General features: G+C 35.8%; 2 protein-coding genes across 2 annotated transcripts; one reads left to right on the forward strand and one right to left on the reverse strand.

Moving 5' to 3' along the window:
- Window positions 1-317: 317 nt before the first annotated feature.
- LOC121733588 (vegetative cell wall protein gp1) lies at window positions 318-16686 on the forward strand. The gene is made up of 2 exons (XM_042123883.1): window positions 318-400; window positions 15515-16686. The coding sequence occupies exons 1-2, from the start codon at window positions 386-388 to the stop codon at window positions 16553-16555; spliced, it is 1056 nt and encodes a 351-aa protein (XP_041979817.1). The 5' UTR covers window positions 318-385; the 3' UTR covers window positions 16556-16686.
- Window positions 16687-17160: 474 nt separating this feature from the next.
- On the reverse strand, window positions 17161-18131 carry LOC121733590 (histone deacetylase complex subunit SAP18). The gene is made up of 2 exons (XM_042123885.1): window positions 17927-18131; window positions 17161-17610 (listed from the first exon to the last, which is right to left on the reverse strand). Exons 1-2 carry the CDS (start codon window positions 17999-18001, stop codon window positions 17206-17208), a joined length of 480 nt encoding a protein of 159 aa, XP_041979819.1. The 5' UTR covers window positions 18002-18131; the 3' UTR covers window positions 17161-17205.
- Between the last annotated feature and the right edge of the window lie 1321 nt (window positions 18132-19452).

The following is a 19452-nucleotide window of genomic DNA, read 5'->3' on the forward strand; positions in this document are numbered from 1 at the left end:
TAACATTTGAAGCGACAACATTATTTTCGGCGCAATGATACAATTTGCACTCAATTTCCATTACTCTTTTAAATTAATTATAGGCACTTTTTCGTTGTAATTAAACATTAATTGCATAATTTAAATGTCATAGGAAATCGATATCCTTATTACTATTTCGATGGAAAAAATGGTTCATGTAGCGGTACCGTGTAGGCCGACAGATTTGAGAGTGTTGTGGTTAATTGTTGAATGTTTAAGTGGTGGTGGCATTGTGTTTTGGTCGGGTTGCACTCCGTATGGTTGTCGCGTAGGGGCTCGGAGTGGGCGCCCTCATATAGGCTGCGCGGGAGGCGCCTCCTTTATTTGTCGGTTGTGCGCTACGCGGTAGTGCCGTCAGGACATCATGCGTTCTTTAGTGGTGAGTGTCAGTGCATCTAATTAGTTTTAAAAAAGAGTGATGTTCGACATTTAAAATTATTGCGTAGTGATGTTTATTAAATTTTGATAAATGTTTTTTTTATTGTGTAAAAAAATAATTATAATTTTTGAAGAAGTGTTTTAAGGTTCCGTAGTTTCTTCATTCAATAATTTTTTTGTTTAGTGTTTTTTTATATTTTTTAATTACTCAATATTACGTGCGTACCTAAAATTTTTCCCCCTTTGAAAGTGTTTTATATATTAAATAATCGGCCCAAAACTTTTTGAACATAAGATCACACCTATGGACATCGAAATATGCACTTACATAATTACAGTAACTAAATGACCAAAGGATCAAAGCGATCTAATTAAAAAAAAATATTTGAGTCATGCTCCTAAATACTGCAATAGTACTGTAATTGTGAAATCAAATAAAATAACAGACTACGCACACCCATAAACACAGATCAGCGGGGCTAAAATGGTCACATTTAGCAATTCCTCTTAATCAATTCAGCAAATGAATTGTCAAAACTGTCAAAATGATAAATGTCAAATCAGTACAAAAATACAGAAATGAATTGCAAGCACAGTTGCATTTTGCGATTTTAGAAAAATGAATCATATTATGATTCATATCATGATTCTTCAAAGCGACCATTTTAGCCCCGCAGTGTATAAAATCAGTGCGCACAGTTTAAATTTTTAGGTCAGTGATATGCATAGATATCGATTTCGTATTGCGGCCTTGAATAAAACGAGAGGGCGGTAATCTATTTACCTTTCATCACTAAATAATGAAAGTGCAGTACGCGGAACTAATGGTACGATTTGAACATATAAGTTGTCATAATTGTGATTTAAATTACGTAAAGCTATAGATAACTAGTTACCACACTGTCCCACTCCGAACCAGAAGTTACTGTTATACTTAAACTGTTCCATTCACTGCGAAAGACCGGTTCAGAAAAGTACATAGAATAATTAATATTGCAATAGTTATGCCCTTAATGTAAACTGTAGCAGATAAGTAAGAACATTGGTGACAGCAGAAATGAGAGCAAATATTTATCTTGATATTATTGTTGGCTTCAATTCGACAAAAAATGTGCTGAAATCTTCCGAGTGTCACAGGGGAATGCTACGCACAGCTCTTATTCTCTCTCTCTCTCATTTAAATTGTTTACTGTTACCGTATTCAATAACATATTCCAATCAATCCTGGGCACAATTTTATGAAGAAGACCCTCTTTTTTTATCTGGAACATGATTATGCCAAAACAACTTGACTAATGACTATATTATATGCAAGCACAGCTGCTATATTTACTAGTTAATTCGCAGCCGGATCCGAGGCAAGTCAAAAGTGCCAAAGTATGGGTAATAAAATTAATAATAGGCTAATACTATTCTTTGGCTTGAGTCTTGCATAACAATATCCAGCAGAATAGGTGTAGACAACAATAGAATTCCTTGGCATTCAACGCCTAGAGCCTATGTGGAAAGAGGTGTACCAAAAACATAATTTTAGCTATCCAAATCTACAATGTCTCAAGATCAAACGACCTTACAGATTTAAAACAAGTATATTTATTCATTTATGTAGACTGATGTAATACTTAGGTAATATTAAGTGATTGGCAAATGGCAATTAAAGGAATTTACTACTAGGCGTTGCCCTAAACTTCGTGCGTGTAAAAGGAATTTCCGCTAGAGTCATACATTTGGCGCAAAAGTAGCGACTAGTCCTTCAAGAAGTGTCCTTCCTCATGGGGAATACTACTAATATATTAATGCCTAATAAAAAGAAACCCAGCCCAAGGGCCTATTCTATATAACAAAAAATATCATCTTAATTGTGCTTAAATAACAGAGCTATTTAACTACGATTTGAAATCACAAAATCTTACATTCCAATCGCCATAATTACAAGATAACAACTAACAAAAAGAAAGTACCGACTAAAATTACTTAACGCATACATAAACGTCCTCTAAAAATAGATATAAAACACTTTGCAACCTTGACAGTTACATAAGCATTAATTAAGTCAATGCAAAAACGTAAAAGTACATTTGTATCATTCCTCACATCTATAGCGTTCAACACTTTAACAGCTATGCATGAGTTAATAGGCCTAGTATGTGGCATTTAACCTACTTATCGGGTGTTAATTTCACTCTAATAATATTATCTGTTTCACCTTGCTAAACTCTAGATCCTAGAGCGACTTTGTTCTCCTGTAAACCTCCGGTTTCATTATTATGTTTCATCACTTACGGTTTTTGTCACGAAGCACTTTTTTAATCCCGTATCGGCTCCTTTGACTGTTGGTAACGATTCATTATTCTTATTTTCTCTAATAAACAAAATCATATTGTTATGCATATATGCTTATTTTTTAAAGTTATAAGATATATTTTGTATTAATATAATTAGATGTTAATATTGTACTGTCTTACGCTTTCAGCTATTTTACTCTTTAATAATAATTTATACAATGTTATTCCCTTTTTAGTATCAGCAGTAAAGTTTCCATTAATTCTTACATACGAGTAGTGTCGATTTAAAAAAACAATCCAACAGTCTGGATTCTAGATAAATCTACTTCCTTTCTATTTACCATTTAAATGTCAACAAATAATTGAAAAATATACTTAACTATTTCAAATCAAGGGCAAAGAGATCTTTGTATCTACCACCGCGATCATTATAATTGTGTTAGCATTTAAAAGATTAATCGTTATGTCGGCTATTATATTAATGTTTTACGCGTACTTTATTCAAAGTTTAAACTTTACAATAATATATGATAACAGGAATTCAATCGTAATAATCATTGTCAGCAATAGCTAATATCCAAACCTGTCTGTTACCTCTTTATGCCTAAACTACCGAACCAATTTCCGTGTTTAGTATGGAGATACTTTGAGTCCCAGGAAAGGACGTAGAATACTTTTTTCTCCCGGTTTTCTCGCAATCAACGAGTTTTGGAGCAACGGATTTGCGGGCGTCGTCCAGTGATGAAACATTTACGAATTTCGTACATGATACTTTGACACAATATCTACCCTACTTAGACGGTCTACTACATCTGCATACAAAATCGACTACATCTACATTTTTGTATCATTGATAAGTCAGACAAATTCAGCCCTGAAAATATTTGAGCTGCATACTTTTTTTGTAAGCATTCCTGTCTTGAGTTTTTGTTTGAATTGCATTGTAATTAATTTATTAGTTTTTAATTTAAAAACTTAAGGTGACAGGCGAACAGAATTTAATGAGTACGTACTTCAGAGTGCAAATGACTCTTAAAAATTTCAGGCTCGATAAGAACACGCAATTAGAGAATGTTTCGGAGTTTATTCGTAACAAAACTACTTTTTATATAAAACTTAACGTAAAACTTGTAGTTGTAGGACTAATTTCGTACTGCTCTACCAGTATGTTATCAGTAGTATTGATATCCATATTCGGTAGTCAACATAATCTTATTAGAAAGTAGACGTTGCCCGACCCCCGTACATTTGTTCACGCAGCAAGTCGTTTATGGCACAGTAACCCTACATTTTGCAGTAACAAAAACTAACCTATGTTCTTACCCGGGAAGTTTATTATATTACAATTTAAGATATATTTATAGAAAATGGGTAGGTGACGGAAGTTGCAAAATTATGTTCCATCGAGGAAATTGATTCTTAGGCAGTTGACAGACCAACGTCATTTGGTCGGTTCATGTCAATTTAATGTAATTATTGTAATCTGTCGGCTGGGTTTGACGTAACGCAACCAAACTATACAGGTCCCCCATCTGCCAAGGAATCAACTTCTCTGATATTATTTTGCATTTAAAATAGCTTCCATATTTTCACCAGTCGCTTTTATATTTTTATATGCCTAGATGCGACTTAGTTTGCGCAGAAGTTCGTTTATATAGTCAGACCAGCAGATACATTTTTGCATTTATTATATTAGTCCGAGTACAAGAAACTGGGTTGTATTTCGACATATTAGGCTGCTTAGTCACGGTTATTGTATCTATAGAGTATCATTATTTATCACAAATAACACTGTACTAGGCCTCTGTAGTTACTATTTATTACATCGGTGTACATTGTAATCCATAATGTTTTACTAATCTACTCTAATAATTTCGTCAAATTCTTTGGAAATAGCTGAAATATGTACCATCAAATTTTCCGTAAAGTAACAGTGAATACAGTACAGAAACACACATAGCCAATTTTTTCCACGATTCACTTTGTCGGTGAATCGTGGAAAAAATTGACGGACTCACAAAAACGACGATGCTATAAAGGTTTTGACTTTTAGGGAACCCCAAAAACTGATCAAAAACATACATTTATAACTGTCAACTTGGTATTGTAAACTCGATTCTCAAACAGGTTCAAAATCTCGCAAGCTCTGAAGGTTGCGTGAAGAAAGCTCAATAAAAGCTCACAATACATCGTCAGTTATATACAGAGTGTTGAAATTCTCTATACGACCTTTATATTTAGGACGATAGCGTTTGTAACATGTTTGTAAATGTTTATAATTATTGTTATATAAATATTGAAGTAAAAAAGACAACGAAAATTGTTATAATTACGGTATTACAGAAGATCTTATTGTATAACTTATTGTGTAATTACACAATATTTTTTAACTGATTGGTTTATTGAAGATTAATCGGTTGAGTAATATTTTAAAAAAACTTAAACGAATTAATAGTTAAATAAGTACTTTTAGTAAGTTTTCTTAAATATAAAAATTATATAAAATAAGTTTTTTGTAACTTCTTACGAAAACCTGTATTCTTTTTGGAATTTGAATTAACATTCTTACCAGTGACGGTAAGAACAGTCAAATTAAGCAATTGCCTAGGGCATCACGTCGGAGGGGGCACCAGAAGAAGAACAAAAAACATCCGTCCTTAGGACATCACGTCTCACCACTCTCACTTCACCAAAAACCTCAGCAAAAAGTTGCTAAAAAATAATTACTAATGTTTTTAGGTGGTAAAAGCTTAAAGACAGATTCTACTTGACATACGGATGGGGGGGTACACAGTCATGGATTGCTTAGGGCATCAAGTAGTCTTAATCCGTCACTGATTCTTATCTAATATTATAAATGATAAAATAATACAGTAATTTATCATTTATAATATCTTAATAAGTATTGCAAAAGTTACTTTGAATACCGTTATCATTGGCTTCACCAGCACTGACAGTAACAAGTTAATAATGTATTGATAGCTCGTCTCACGTCTGTGACAACTGACGGTATAATAAACATTATTTATGATAATAATGATGCATCATGCATATGGTTATTGTACGGGATGTCTGATGCTCGTTAGCTTACGGATTTGATGACTAGTTTTCATACTCTGTCAGTGGAGAGCTATTACGATATCTAAATGATGCAGTTAGATTTTTTTATGATTTATGCGCTTTTTGTCTACCTGCATTGTCTAGTCAAGCCTTTAAAAATGTTGATTTTGATGTTTGTACTTAGAAAAACGTATAATCGATTAAGAGTATAAAATAACATACTACCTTTAATTATAATGTTGGCTATCCTATATTTTGATAGTGCCTTGTATTTTACAAAAAATAAGATTGTAAAGATCTTACGATATAAAATCATAGTTATAATGAGCGCATTTAATTGGTTTCCAATTTAGTAGTATTCTCAATCACTAAGTACCAAATACATTATATCAACTTATTATGTATGATCACTATATGAGTGCAGTACTAGTGACATCAGCGGAGCGGAACTGCCCGGTAACCGGACCCGCAATACGTCCCGTCACCTTGCGGCTCGAATGACAAGGATATGGCCTCACTTATCGATTTATTTTGGCGTTATAGTCGAAAATTTAAAAAAAAAACAAGTTTTTACTCTACGTCTGCATTTCCTCGGATCACCTTACAGTAGCTTACTTTAATTCCAGGGCTAAACTGCTCCTTAATCATTTATTAAATCCATAATAAAATGTGTTATTCAAAGCTAAAAAATTACACAATTATCATCTAAATTCGTTTAGTATGTGCTTGTATGAAAAAGAATAAACCTATCGGATCAGCTTACAGTAGTTTAGCCCTGGAATTATCCAGGACTAAACTGCTCTTCAATCATTCATTTAATCCATAATAAAATGTGTTATTCAAAGCTAAAAAATTACACAATTATCATCTAAATTCGTTTAGTACTTGTAAGAAAAAGAATAAACCTAGTACTATCTACTACTAGTAGTATAGTATAATTTACTATACGATTTAAAGTTAACATTATAAGCCTACCAAAATTACTATCAATTCAAAGAAAAATGCTCTATAGTTACTTTTAATAGAATAAAGTTATTTGATGTAAGTTGTAAGCAGTACGATAGTTCGGTACAAAAGACATCAACGCGCGCGAGAGGCTACGAAATACTGTTTTGCTTACTGCCTGGTCCGAAAAGATTTAGTGGCTGAACTACAAGGTTAATGAAACTTAAATATCCCTGTATTTCCTAATTAGCAACTAATTTACAGAAATACATATAAGTATACAATCATAGATATGGTTAGTACATTTTAAAGTAATTGTTAATTGTGATAATAAAAAACACAATTAAAATCAAAAAGTGAAAAATGACTCGTCGATGACCTTAAAATAATTGAATAGTTTTCGTCATGAAATGCAATAAACTCATGCTTTTGTAATGATATGCAAATGTACAAGGAAATATTGTATCTTTGATACTTAACACTTAAAGATTCTTACGATGAAAATACCTCAAATTAAACCAAGCATGAGACCTACTGTAATGGTACCACGAAGCTAAAACAAAGAATGGTACCTACATAGTTCATACATGTAAAACTTTGATCTCTTTATATTTGTCGTAGTGGCTTACTACAGACAAAATATTAAAAAAGCGAAAGTTAATGTGTATGTTTGTACATTCCCAATATCAATATACACGTAACAGACGAATAAAACTAACTTTATGCTAAGTACTGACATGTGGTTTTACTCGATAGTTTTACTCCAAATCGTGTGTGTACTCCAATTGCTGTGTGGACCGCAAATCTGACAGCTCGAAGGCTCGCATCGAGCCGGCTTGATGGAAAATTAAATATATCGATTTAGAATAAAACTATCGAGCAATGCTGAATGTGTGGACGAAATCCCGAGCCGCGGGTTTTGCTCGACGCTATTGCTCAATCGAGCAAAACCGTATGTGAGTACTTAGCATTAAATTTTTATTTTGCAATTTTCACACGTCGCCAATAGTTAATTCTGTCATGGACAATTATAACTCACCCTTTGTTCACTTACAGTAGGCGTTTGTTGTCATTGTCAAAGTTCTTGTAGCATTTTCGCTTGCTCATATATGTTACTATCTACGAATAATAAAAACTAAGGAAAAGTAACTCCGTCAAAAAACATGCTCCACAATACTTGTCAAAAAAGTGTGCCTTAGGTACACATTTCAATACATTTGCAATATTTAGGTGACCTTGAGCGGTACTAGGCTGACGTTACATGACAGATCAAAAGGAACCAAATTTAAAACGGTAATAGTATGGGAGTTACGATTCCTTAGTTTTTATTATTCGTGAAAATTATAGAGACGCGTAGTTTGGTCGCGTTATGTCAAACTCAGCCGACAGATCACAATTAATGATCAAACCAAATGATGTTGGACTGTAAACTGCCCAGGAATCAATTTCCTCGATGGTACATGAAAATACATGCCAACAATTCATTTCCAATTCAAATATTGTTAATGATAGCTGGTAGATTTAAAGGCCGGCAACGCACCTGCAGCTGGTAGTTGTTTACAATCAGGTGACCCGGTTGCTCGTTTGCCCCCTTATTTTATAAAAAAAATGTATTATGCTTATGATATTGGTCTATTTACTTCAGCAAAATATTGTGGCCGAACCAAACTACAGATATTCTACAGAAACAAAAAACAAAAGAAGTATTTTTAGAAAATATAACAGTAGAGTGCATTGCACTAATTGCAACGAATTCAAAGTACCCACTACTTTGAATTCGTTGCATAATCTCCACTTGAGACGAATAACAAAACCGATATAATTTCGCTTTCAACTGCACATTATGTAAACAAATGCTTTCTGCGTTCAATCCGCATTTCATTAGAAATGTAATCGCTGCCATCACGCTACAGACTCAAATACTTCGAAATCCAGTATAAAATAAGAGATAACAAATAGAAAATTAGAGGTATACTCAATAAATTATCGATCTATTTTGCTATTCATTGTCTCTTATTTGATACGGATTAACAAATATTATGTTTTATGCACAAATACTTAGAGTGGGTTACACAAACTTACTTTAACTATAACTGTAACTATAACTTTAATTTTAACTACAATGCAAAATGTAAAATCTTTGGTTAAAGTCAAAAATGGACGCCATATTTAACCATAACTATAGAGCTCAACAAGGCTTTAATTATGCACGTGGCGAAAAAAAGAACTAACGCTGTCATCATACAAAAACGCCATTTTTGACAGTTCTCCTTTACCAGCAGCGCCCCCGCCCACGTTCATTTATAGCCTTGTCGGACCAGCTGTCATCTGTCAAAATCTGTGGTCAAAGTTAAAGTTAGCCTTAACTATAACCATAACTTTGACCATAACTTTAACTTTAACCACGCCTCTGGTGCAACCCACCCTTATAGTCATTATCTTTATAACTTATCTTGTAAGTTATAAAGAAAACCTATTTATAATATAGTATACCGGCTGGTTTAAAATCCAAAAGGTATTCTGTCTGCCTGTCCGATAAATCGAACTTAAATTTGGCAAACTTCCTTAAGTAGGTATACCAAGTACGGTTTATCGATTTATCCTATCCATAACTGCGGCAAGAATGTTTGATTATAATTAACACAAAATACATGAACGAAGGCAGCTTCTAGGAATCTTATAAAGAACACAGGAAGAAAAGAGGAAGTTATTATCACTTAACCATCTGGTGCACATATTGCTCGATACCACGAGGCACGACAACCTTGCTAGCGGAGCCGTTGTCCTTACACAGTACTTTCATGTACACTATAGCTATATTACTACAAAAATGGCCCTTATATCGTTGAACTAAAGACTACGTCAGAGGCAATATAAGTCCGAACGGCCACGGCTGTCTCGGCCTCACCTCGCACATTCCGCCATGTCTAATTCTTTCACTTGATGTGTTATTTATAAGGTTTATAGATATTTTGTTAAGATTAAGTAATAATGTATTGACTTGTGTAATGCAAAAATTTATGTACTCCATTTCTATGAAAAAAGCTATGTGTGAGGCGAAATGCTGCTACTGATTTAAAATTTACGATAAGTAATTAGGTACCTATACTTTTATGATGTACTATCGGAGAAGTTGATTCCTATGTAAATCAGGGACCTAAGTAGTTTGGTTGCGTTACGTCAAACCCAGCTGACAGATCACAATTAGCATTGAATTGACATATTCGACCAAATAGCGTTGGTCTGTCAATTGCATAGGAATCAACTTCCTCGATGGTACCTAATAAATACAAATTAACTTTATGATGATTGTCATATTTAGATTTTTTATTATACAATGTGTTCCGACACCGGTGTCCGATCCTTTAATGTCATAAAGTATGGCATAGGTATGTCATCGACAAATTGGTATTGGCATTGGCAGGCATTTTAGTTTTTCTCGGGCTTTCACACTAATCTGACCATTGATAATTCTCATGTAAATATCCTATGATAATAAAAAAAGGTCTCATTTGACAGCTAAACTTGTAGACTACGCGTCATACACAATAACTAAAACTAAACAGAAAAACCAAAGATTTGTATTTTTTCTTATAAAGTATTGGTCAGATTAGTATAAAAGCCTCAGCCAGGTTTTTTTTCTGAAAAGCTAGAGAAAAAAAAATTGAGAGCCAATTTGTCAATAAAATGGTGTTGGGACACATTGTATAGATATTCAAATTCAGATAATAATATACCATTTATTATATTACGATATCCAATACCTTCTTAATTATTGAGTAGGTAAGTATCTATGTAAAATTTTTCACAAGCTATCTACTTACGCACGTATAATAAGCCTTTGCACGTATATATGGCCTTTAATTATTAATAATAATATCTTTATTTAGACCAAAAATAGAAGTTACATAAGAAGCCTCTGACCACTGCAATTGACGTTTAGTTAACGTTTGTTTATTATCGTGTGAAAAAGATAATTTGATAGTTTCAACACCGGACGTATTGGAGAAACTCCACGCATTACAAGAAAATCCGCTATAAAATTGGTTCAATTTGTCATTATTGCATTAAATCGACCAATTTTTCAATTATCCAATTTAACATTGTATCAATCTCCTTGAATACAGAAACCTATAATTGCTCAGTTTTTGTGTTATAAGGGTGTACCTATACCTACAGACTACAATACATTTTCATCGTCGATGTAATATCAGAGAAGTTGATTCCTATGCAGATGGGGGACCTACGTAGCTTGGTCGCGTTACGTCAAACCCAGCCGACAGATCACAATTAACATTGAATTGACATGATCCGACCAAATGACGTTGGTCTGTCAACTGCCTACCCAACCAGCAAAAAGTCGTTTTTATACTATCTCCAGGAGTAAATTCCATAGGACTATAAGAGACTTTTATCCACATATAAGTCCGGAAAAGGGCCCACTTTATAAGTAAAATTTTACTTATATTGTGTTTATAATGGACCGCATCAATGCCGTTTACACCTATATTTCTCCTATAATAGAATTACGTGAGTGCAATTAATCCTGCAAAAGCCAATATAAGTAAATTATAGGAAAAAGTGAAATGAATACAAGCCTCGCAATGCTTCTATAAGCTGACATTTTGAGAACAGTCGAATTGTGTTCTGTGAGTCCAGGAATTGTCAAAATTTAACTTTTCATTTTAATTTTATATTATTAAATGACAACCATTGTAATCAGAAATATAATATAGTAGAAAATCAATAGCTTTTTGTTGTTAGTCCAAGCGTCCGTGGCCTAATGGGTAGACCTTCGGTTCGCACTCCTAGAGAGTGCAGGTTCGAACCCGGGTGGAGGCGTGTACCTATGAGACATTTTCTGATCTCAAGTACATAATACGGACGCTCGTACGGTGAAGGAAAACATCGTGAGGAAACCCGCACATAGTTGGTCCCAGACGTATTGACTAGTTCTTTCCTCTGGACTAGGCCGACTATGATGCGAGAATGCCGTATGCGCTTGGGCAACCATACGGACATTTCAAAATCTTGTCCCAGGCACTACAATATTTGAGGAGTGGTTACTTCGCTCTGAAAAATACTGTAAAAATCATCCACAACGGATGTAAAGGCCTAGTTTTTTTGTTGTTAATATGTTGTATTTTCGAAGGGGTATGTGAATTTTCTGAAAATTATATCATGGTTTTAATAAAAATTTGAAAGCGCCTCGTGTAATTTACTTCTTTACATTTTAATATTTTGTAATGAAAATATCATGGACAGTCGCCATTTTTTCGGTGAGCATTGCCAAGTGCGACTTAGGGCCATTATAAGTAATATTGGTTCTATATTGGCAAGCGTTAAAACCGAAGATTCGCCATATTGTTACCAATTAGGGTTCCACATTGCCCAGATAAAAATTGATATTTATATATTTGCAAGTTAAGGAATATTATAAGGTTTTGTTATGCGTCCTAGGTTTTTTTTTTTTTATTATAAAATTGGGGCCGTCTATAGACTGTTCGTCCATATCCTTTTTTTGTTATTTTATTATTTAGATTTTTCGCACCAGGGATAATTGAAATAATATTATGAATTTTAATTAATTGTGGTCCATCACGCCATGGACACTTTTTTTTTTTTATATGTGTATATGTATATTTAATAGAATAGAGTATAATATGTTATACATATAATAAATAAATACATACATTTATTGTTTTATAAATTGCATAATAATAATATTAATGTTTTGAACGGTGAGGTCCCAGTCGGTGTGGCGGCCAGTAGATCCGACATTTTCCGATTTCCTTAGATTTTATGCTGCTCCACCCTTTGCCTTTAGATGTTGTGACATTGGCTTGGTGGAGAGGGGTCACTCAAGCTGGGTGGAGTTTCTAGGTTGTTAAAAAGATATCGTTCTGTGTCGAATCTACCCGCCATGTGGCTTAGGACTTTATCGTTCCTGTCTTTTATAGCCATTTTTATATTATAATCTTTTATGTGTTCGGTTGACACCTCCGTGGCTCTTTTTATGAAGCTTGCCACAGCGTCTCCATCAGTGTCAGTGTAATAGACACAGGTGTTAGTGTGCCGGGATATAGCTACAACTGCATGAGGAACGCTGTCATGGATTGCCAGCTTTCGGGACTTGGTCTGTATGATGATCACCGAAGGACTCGTTAATCCCTGAGCTTCATGGATTGTGAGGACGCGAGAGTCCGTTCCCGATCCATAGCCTGTATTAGTGAGGGCTGCTTTCTCCTCTTGTGTGTGGACAAGATACAGGGTATTTAGATCGGTTTTAGGTATTCTCGCTCCTGTATACTTCATTAGCTTTAGGGACCGCACAATTTCCTTCGATGAATAGATGTTATTATAGACCATGTTTAAGGCGTATGCCACATCCATAGGGCTCCTGTGTGTGCAAGACAACTCCTGGGTGATGCTGGTTACCAGGTTTGGACGAGTGTAATTAAGTTTAAAGAGGTTTTCACGCTCTATAAACGGAAGTTGGTTAATATCTCCAATGAGGATGACATCGTTGGCGCCTGTTAACTGATTCGCCATGACGATTGAGCCGAAATGGTTCATGAGGGCCTCGTCAACTATCAACCTTTTGTATGTTCCTTTTGTCCCATTTACCAGCAAAGAGGCCATGGTACGAACTTTATCTTTAACTTTGTTGCCAGTTCGTAGCGATAGCCTTTGCTTTAGATCCTCGGCTGCTTCGATTGTAGTTGTTATTATAACGTCTGTTTCCTCATTGAAGTTATTAATGATCCAAGTTGTCTTCCCACATCCAGGAACCCCGTCCTAGGTTAAAAATGTAATAAAAGCTATAATAATTCCAATAATAGAATTTACAAAACCATATAAAGCGTGTTTTCGCCTATAAGAGTTTTGACCAGGATTGTTTGAGATTACTTAGTCTATAACACTACTATGGAATGCCAAAAAAAATCAAATCAAAATCAAAATTTATTTATTTGCTAAGTATATGGTACAAAAGATGATTACAATTTAATGAGTTCAGACATATTCTACTATTAACATAGTGTGCAAATATTGTCATTGTAATTACTAATTATAATTTTCCCATGTCATTGAATTTTATTAATTGAAATAGATAGATATTATATAATAGATAGGCATGCGATCAATCTATAATATAGAGAACATTTTATCCTACTGCGTGCTGTTATAATCTAAGTGATGTTATTTTAATGAAGTAAATATATAATAATATAATAAAATAATATAAAATCACTTCTAAAGTAATGTAAAATCAGACAAGAAATATAAATATTTTTCAGTACTTTAACTTTCATTTACTTAAAGTGGCCATAAAATATTAGCTTATATGAGGTTATAAGTATAAATACCAAGAGTGATTGCGCCTCAGTGTATATATTCCTGGTAGATGCTCCTCGAAGAGTCTTAGGATTTAAATGTTCCTGAGGTGTTATCCTATAGCCGGATATAAGTATGAGTTACTAGATTAATTTCTCCTGAGTGTATTCAGTTTTGTTCCTAGCTATTATAGGAGTCTTAATCCAGTAGTGGCCACGAAATATGATCCTATATACCGATATAAGCTCAAATTATGGGATGAAACGTACTGAAGTAAAAACGGCATTCATTTATGCCGATAAAAGTGCAGTAGCAAATACCAAAACCATCATCGGAGCTATATAAGTACAAATAGCATTATAAAATCGCATTCCAGGATCACTTTGCTGGTTGGGTAGGAATCAATTTCCTCGATGGTACAATATATTTATCTTTACACAAATTAATAATATACTTACTTATTATCTATCTCTAAACATTTAGACAGACAGACATTTTCTTTATCTATAAGTATATATTATTATTCTCTAAATATATTTTTTCTAATTTCTATTGTTTCTATCTTTTAATCCTGGATGATGATCATCATTCGATTGATGACAAGTGACAACATTTTGTTATTAAGTAGAATTAAGAATCTATTGATTATAATAATATGGATGTGGTTTTGTTTCAAATCAAAATATTCAGAAGAACACTAAGGTACTTTATAAAACCTTAATGCAATGTTGATTGTTGATTACTCTAAAGTTAATCGCCCTTAATTAATAGGAATTAGGCGTGTTTTGCCCTCATTGTAATCAGTTTTTATGTTCAATAATCGTAACAGTGATGTTGTCAATCACATTTTTGCATGATTGTTGTGTTGCACGCAGGTTAGGCAGTAAAGGCCAAACGCTCGAAAGTATGCCGATTGCTCGGCGCGGGCCGCGGCACGCATACCGTAAAATTGCTATTGCACTTTAAATGAATACATCAAACGCCTTGTAATCTGTTTCATTGATTGTCATAACAGATTTGTTTTTTTTTTTATTTAATAAGGGGGGGCAAACGAGCAAGCGGATCATGGAAAGCAACTTCCGTCGCCCATGGACACTCGCAGCATCAGAAGAGCTACAGGTGTGCGTTGCCGGCCTTTTAAGAGCCAATAGGGTAATAGGGAAGGGTAGGGAAGGGAAAAGGGCAGGGGATTGGGCCTCCGGTAAACTCATTCACTCGGCGAAACACAGCGCAAGCGCTGTTTCACGCTGGTTTTCTGTGAGCCCGTGGTATTTCTCCGGTCGAGCCGGCCCATTCGTGCCAAAGCATGGCTCTCCCACGTTAAACAATCTTATGCAAATTTCTAGGTATCATAACATGAAAGAGTTTAAAAACCTTGAATTATGGTTATGATTTGAGTCATCCAGTGATTTCAATAACTTAAGATAGTAATCAAGTTTTCACCTACCTTCAGTTATTTAAGTTTTAATTGTCTGTTTTCTTCGTTCCAGATATGCCTGCTGTCGATAGTAACAGTATACGCACAGTTTGATGGGCCCGCACCGCCGCGGCTTCAGATCCCCGGGGCTGTCCCCGTAGGTGGTCCCCCGCGGGGAGGCTTTCGGCAGGGCAGGCTCCAGGCGGCCCCTGTTCAGGGCCCGACGGTCGCCAGGATCCGCCGACCCGGCCTGTCGCGCCCATCCTTCAAATCGGTCGACCCTCCCCGACCCAACCTGCAGCTGCTAGACGAGCCCGCCAAGCCCGTCACGGAGGAGCCCGAGGACGACATCGAAATTAACACCCCCACCGCGTACGCCCCCAACTACTCCACGCAAGATTCGCAGAACGACTTCTTCGACTTCACCACGACCTCCCAGCCGAAGCCGCCGAGCGCCTACAACTCGTACCCCCAGACGACCCCCAGCCCGCCGAAGCCGGAGCCGATCAGGCCGACCCAGTACAGGCCTCTGCTGCCTCAGTCCTTCAGCCCGATAAGAAACGAGGTCTCCGCTAGGCCCCAGCCGGCGAGGATTCAGCCGCTGTCGAGCAGGCCGCAGCGCCCGTCCTTCCGGCCTGAGCCTAAACCCTTCGTCGACGACGAGGAGGACTACCCGGCCCAGCCCGTCAGGCAGAGGCCGCAGGAGCCGGCCCGCGCGCCCGCCAAGAACACCGCGCCCCAGAGATACGTGCCGTCGCACAACAGGGAGAAGAAGCCTGTGGCGCAGATCATCAGGAAGTACAGGGAAGAAAACGAGGACGGCACGATCGTGTGGGGATTCGAGAACGACGACGGCTCCTTCAAGGAGGAGACCATCGGCGTCGACTGCACCGTGCGAGGCAAGTACGGCTACATCGACCCCGACGGTGTGAAGAGGGAGTACAACTACGAGACCGGAATTGTCTGCGATAAAACGAAAGAGACGCCCGAGCAGAAGGGCTACGTGGATTACCAGGAAAACAAGGCCGTGCTGCCCAACGGTATCACCATAGATCTTGCCGCTATGGGCAAAAACAAATCGAAGAGGCCATTCAGAGCGGCGAGTCACCAGTAATTTTTAAGTAAATATTTATTTTAGGAGCCTAATGTTAAGACAGGTATGCGTCGTGTGGCGCGTATCAAAATGTATTTGTTATTGAGCTGATCTACTTGATCATGCAATAATAAATATGATTTTAAAACTGGTATGTTGTTTTTTTTTTTAATGGGTTTAGAAAAGTAATGCTCTTCAAATTTATTTGAGGATTATTGTGCTTTCAGTAAACATTCATAATAAACTATAATATAGGGAAAATATAATATATTTTAATAAAATAATGATCTGATAATAAAAGAATGATCTGATCTGATAAACCGGCGTGAAGTGTTGTGTGTGTGAAAATGTGTTCGCCGAGTGAGTGAGTTTACCGGGCGCCCAATCCCCTAACCCCTACCCTATTCCCTTCCCTACCCTCCCCTATTACCCTATTCCCTCTTAAAAGGCCGGCAACGCACTTGCAGCTCTTCTGATGCTGCGAGTGTCCATGGGCGACGGAAGTTGCTTTCCATCAGGTGACCCGTTGCTCGTTTGCCCCATTATTTCATAAAAAATAAATAAAAAAAATAAAAATAATAATCTGAAAAAGGTTTCAACAAACAAATAAAGGTAGAAAAACAAAATTAAAATCAATTTTTTTATTGTTTTAAGAACAAGCTGTACTGTTATTAATATGGTCTATTATTCATGTATGGTTGTTGTCTTCTCATTTGTGGCGGCATTCTGTTCGGTGGAGTAATGGATATATCCAGATAATGGCCAATCTGAAATTTGAGTTGAGAGAGTGTTTTGTTATCATCCCCACCTCTTTGTCCAGAACAAGTCACACCAATCTCTCTCATTCGGTAAGTCGGAGTTCTTTGATCGGGATATACTATGGCAAAGTCAAAATAAGTTCCCTTGCGTCGGGTTTCAGGATTGACTTCTTTCACTAAGCCCGTTAGTTCTCTGAGAGTTGCATCCATCCATGTGTATATTTGGAGCTCATTTTGGGGTACATTTCCTCGCACATAGTCTCCAGGTGAGTTGTGTCTGCCGGTGGAACAAAATACACGAAGCAAAAGAGGGCAAGTCTGTAATAGAACATTATGGTCAGAAAAAAATTACACAAATAACTTGTATACTTACATATAATAGAAAGTGGATAAGTTTTATAGTTACATTCTGGCTTTATAGATAAGAGTCAAATCATAAAAAAATACCAACCTAAAAATGTCTATGCAGGCAGTAGGTACAATACATTTTAAGATAACTTTAAGCATATCAAGGCAGGTAATTCTTTCGTCTATCTTATAATTAAAATTGTTCGATTTAATTACCAAAAAAGATATTATGCTAATAAAATGCGAAAGTAAACAGAATACTATCTAATTATACTAAATTGTTTACCTTCTCTCTATCGACTGGCTTTTCTACTGGTTTAACTTCTTCTACTACCATTGACTCTAGTCCTGCCATTTTCATTATTTTCCAGACGTTATTTATCTTTTGATACTTTGCTAAGTATTAAAACACAACCAAAAGGAATATTTATTTTGTTAAAAGTTAAAAGTTGATACTATTTTGAAGCTCAGACGCTAACCTAGAAAATAAAAAAAACACGGATATTAAAAAACTGTTCCAAACTCGAAGCCTATTTATATATATATTATGAGATAGCGTGTTTGTTTTTGTCATCCGTGGCGGTTACTCTATTTCTATCTCTTTTCCCCTTAAACGTCATCTGTCTTTTCACACCTGTCAGTTGCTCTTGACATCTAGATGTTAAACTTAAAAAGTATAAATGTCGGATGTCGGGAGCAGCGCGCTCATTTGGCGGTTTGTTTTTCGATCCGTGCGGTTCTCTAGTTTTCTAAAAATTTAAACGGTATTACCGTTCGCTTATTATTATTAGTAATTTGTTAAAATATTTAATTGTTTTAAAAGTAATTATGAATAAACGTAATAATTCAAAAGAATTGTTTTCGTTTTCGGCTAAACGTCCACGACATAGCAGTGAAGTTATAGAAAGTAACATTTTGCCTAGTGAAAATACCGTGCAGGACGATAGTCCAGATGCAGACAGAGGTGAGTTATTTAAAAGTTTTAACTATAAAAACTTGCATAAAATACCTGGCTCTGCCGAATTTAATCAGCCTTGCTCGATACCTATATCTGAGACTTTGTTTTCTATGCCGATTTCTACTATAGCTATTAAGAAACGAAACATACAAAGAGCTACGTTATGTCATATTGAAATGCTAAAATCATTGCAGTATTTTGAAAACGATCATTGGTCGGAAGTACGATATTCAGACGTACAAAAATTGTATTGTGCCTATCCTGGCTTTGTAGAATTGGATTGCAATGACGAGTTAAAGCCATATTGTGAATCTTATTTAAATTTAGCATATACAGAGCGTGGTTTCGCAGCCATTTCATTAGCTATCCTCAAACAAAATGAGGCATTGGGACAAATGATAAAAGATTTTATTTCTTGGTTTAGTTCCTTGCAAGTTACTGACGCTAAGTCGGTAGAATCTAAACTTCGTGAACTTTTTACCCAAGGGGACTTTAGTAAAATCTCTAACGACCTTTTACAGATGGCATGTGGCCATCGAGCCGATATTATACAGCAGCGCAGAGACGCTTTATTGAAGTCGGTTAAAAATAATAGTGTTAAATCTACCCTCCGAAAAATACCTCCAAGTTGTGAAAGTTTATTTAATAAAAACGATTTTTCGGCTGTTGTTGACAAAAATGGAGGTAGTAGTAAAGTTTTTTGGCCTCAAAAATATGAAATTAAAGCTAGAAAATCTTGTTTTGAAAAAATTTTTAACACTGTACCTACGCAAGGTCAGAACCTACTATCACTGGCGCACAGTAGAACAAATTTTGAACGCAATAACAATAATTATTGTATAATTGTACCTGCG

The sequence above is a fragment of the Aricia agestis genome, chromosome 14 (assembly GCF_905147365.1).
Source record: "Aricia agestis chromosome 14, ilAriAges1.1, whole genome shotgun sequence".
In the NCBI taxonomy this organism is placed as follows: domain Eukaryota; kingdom Metazoa; phylum Arthropoda; class Insecta; order Lepidoptera; family Lycaenidae; genus Aricia; species Aricia agestis.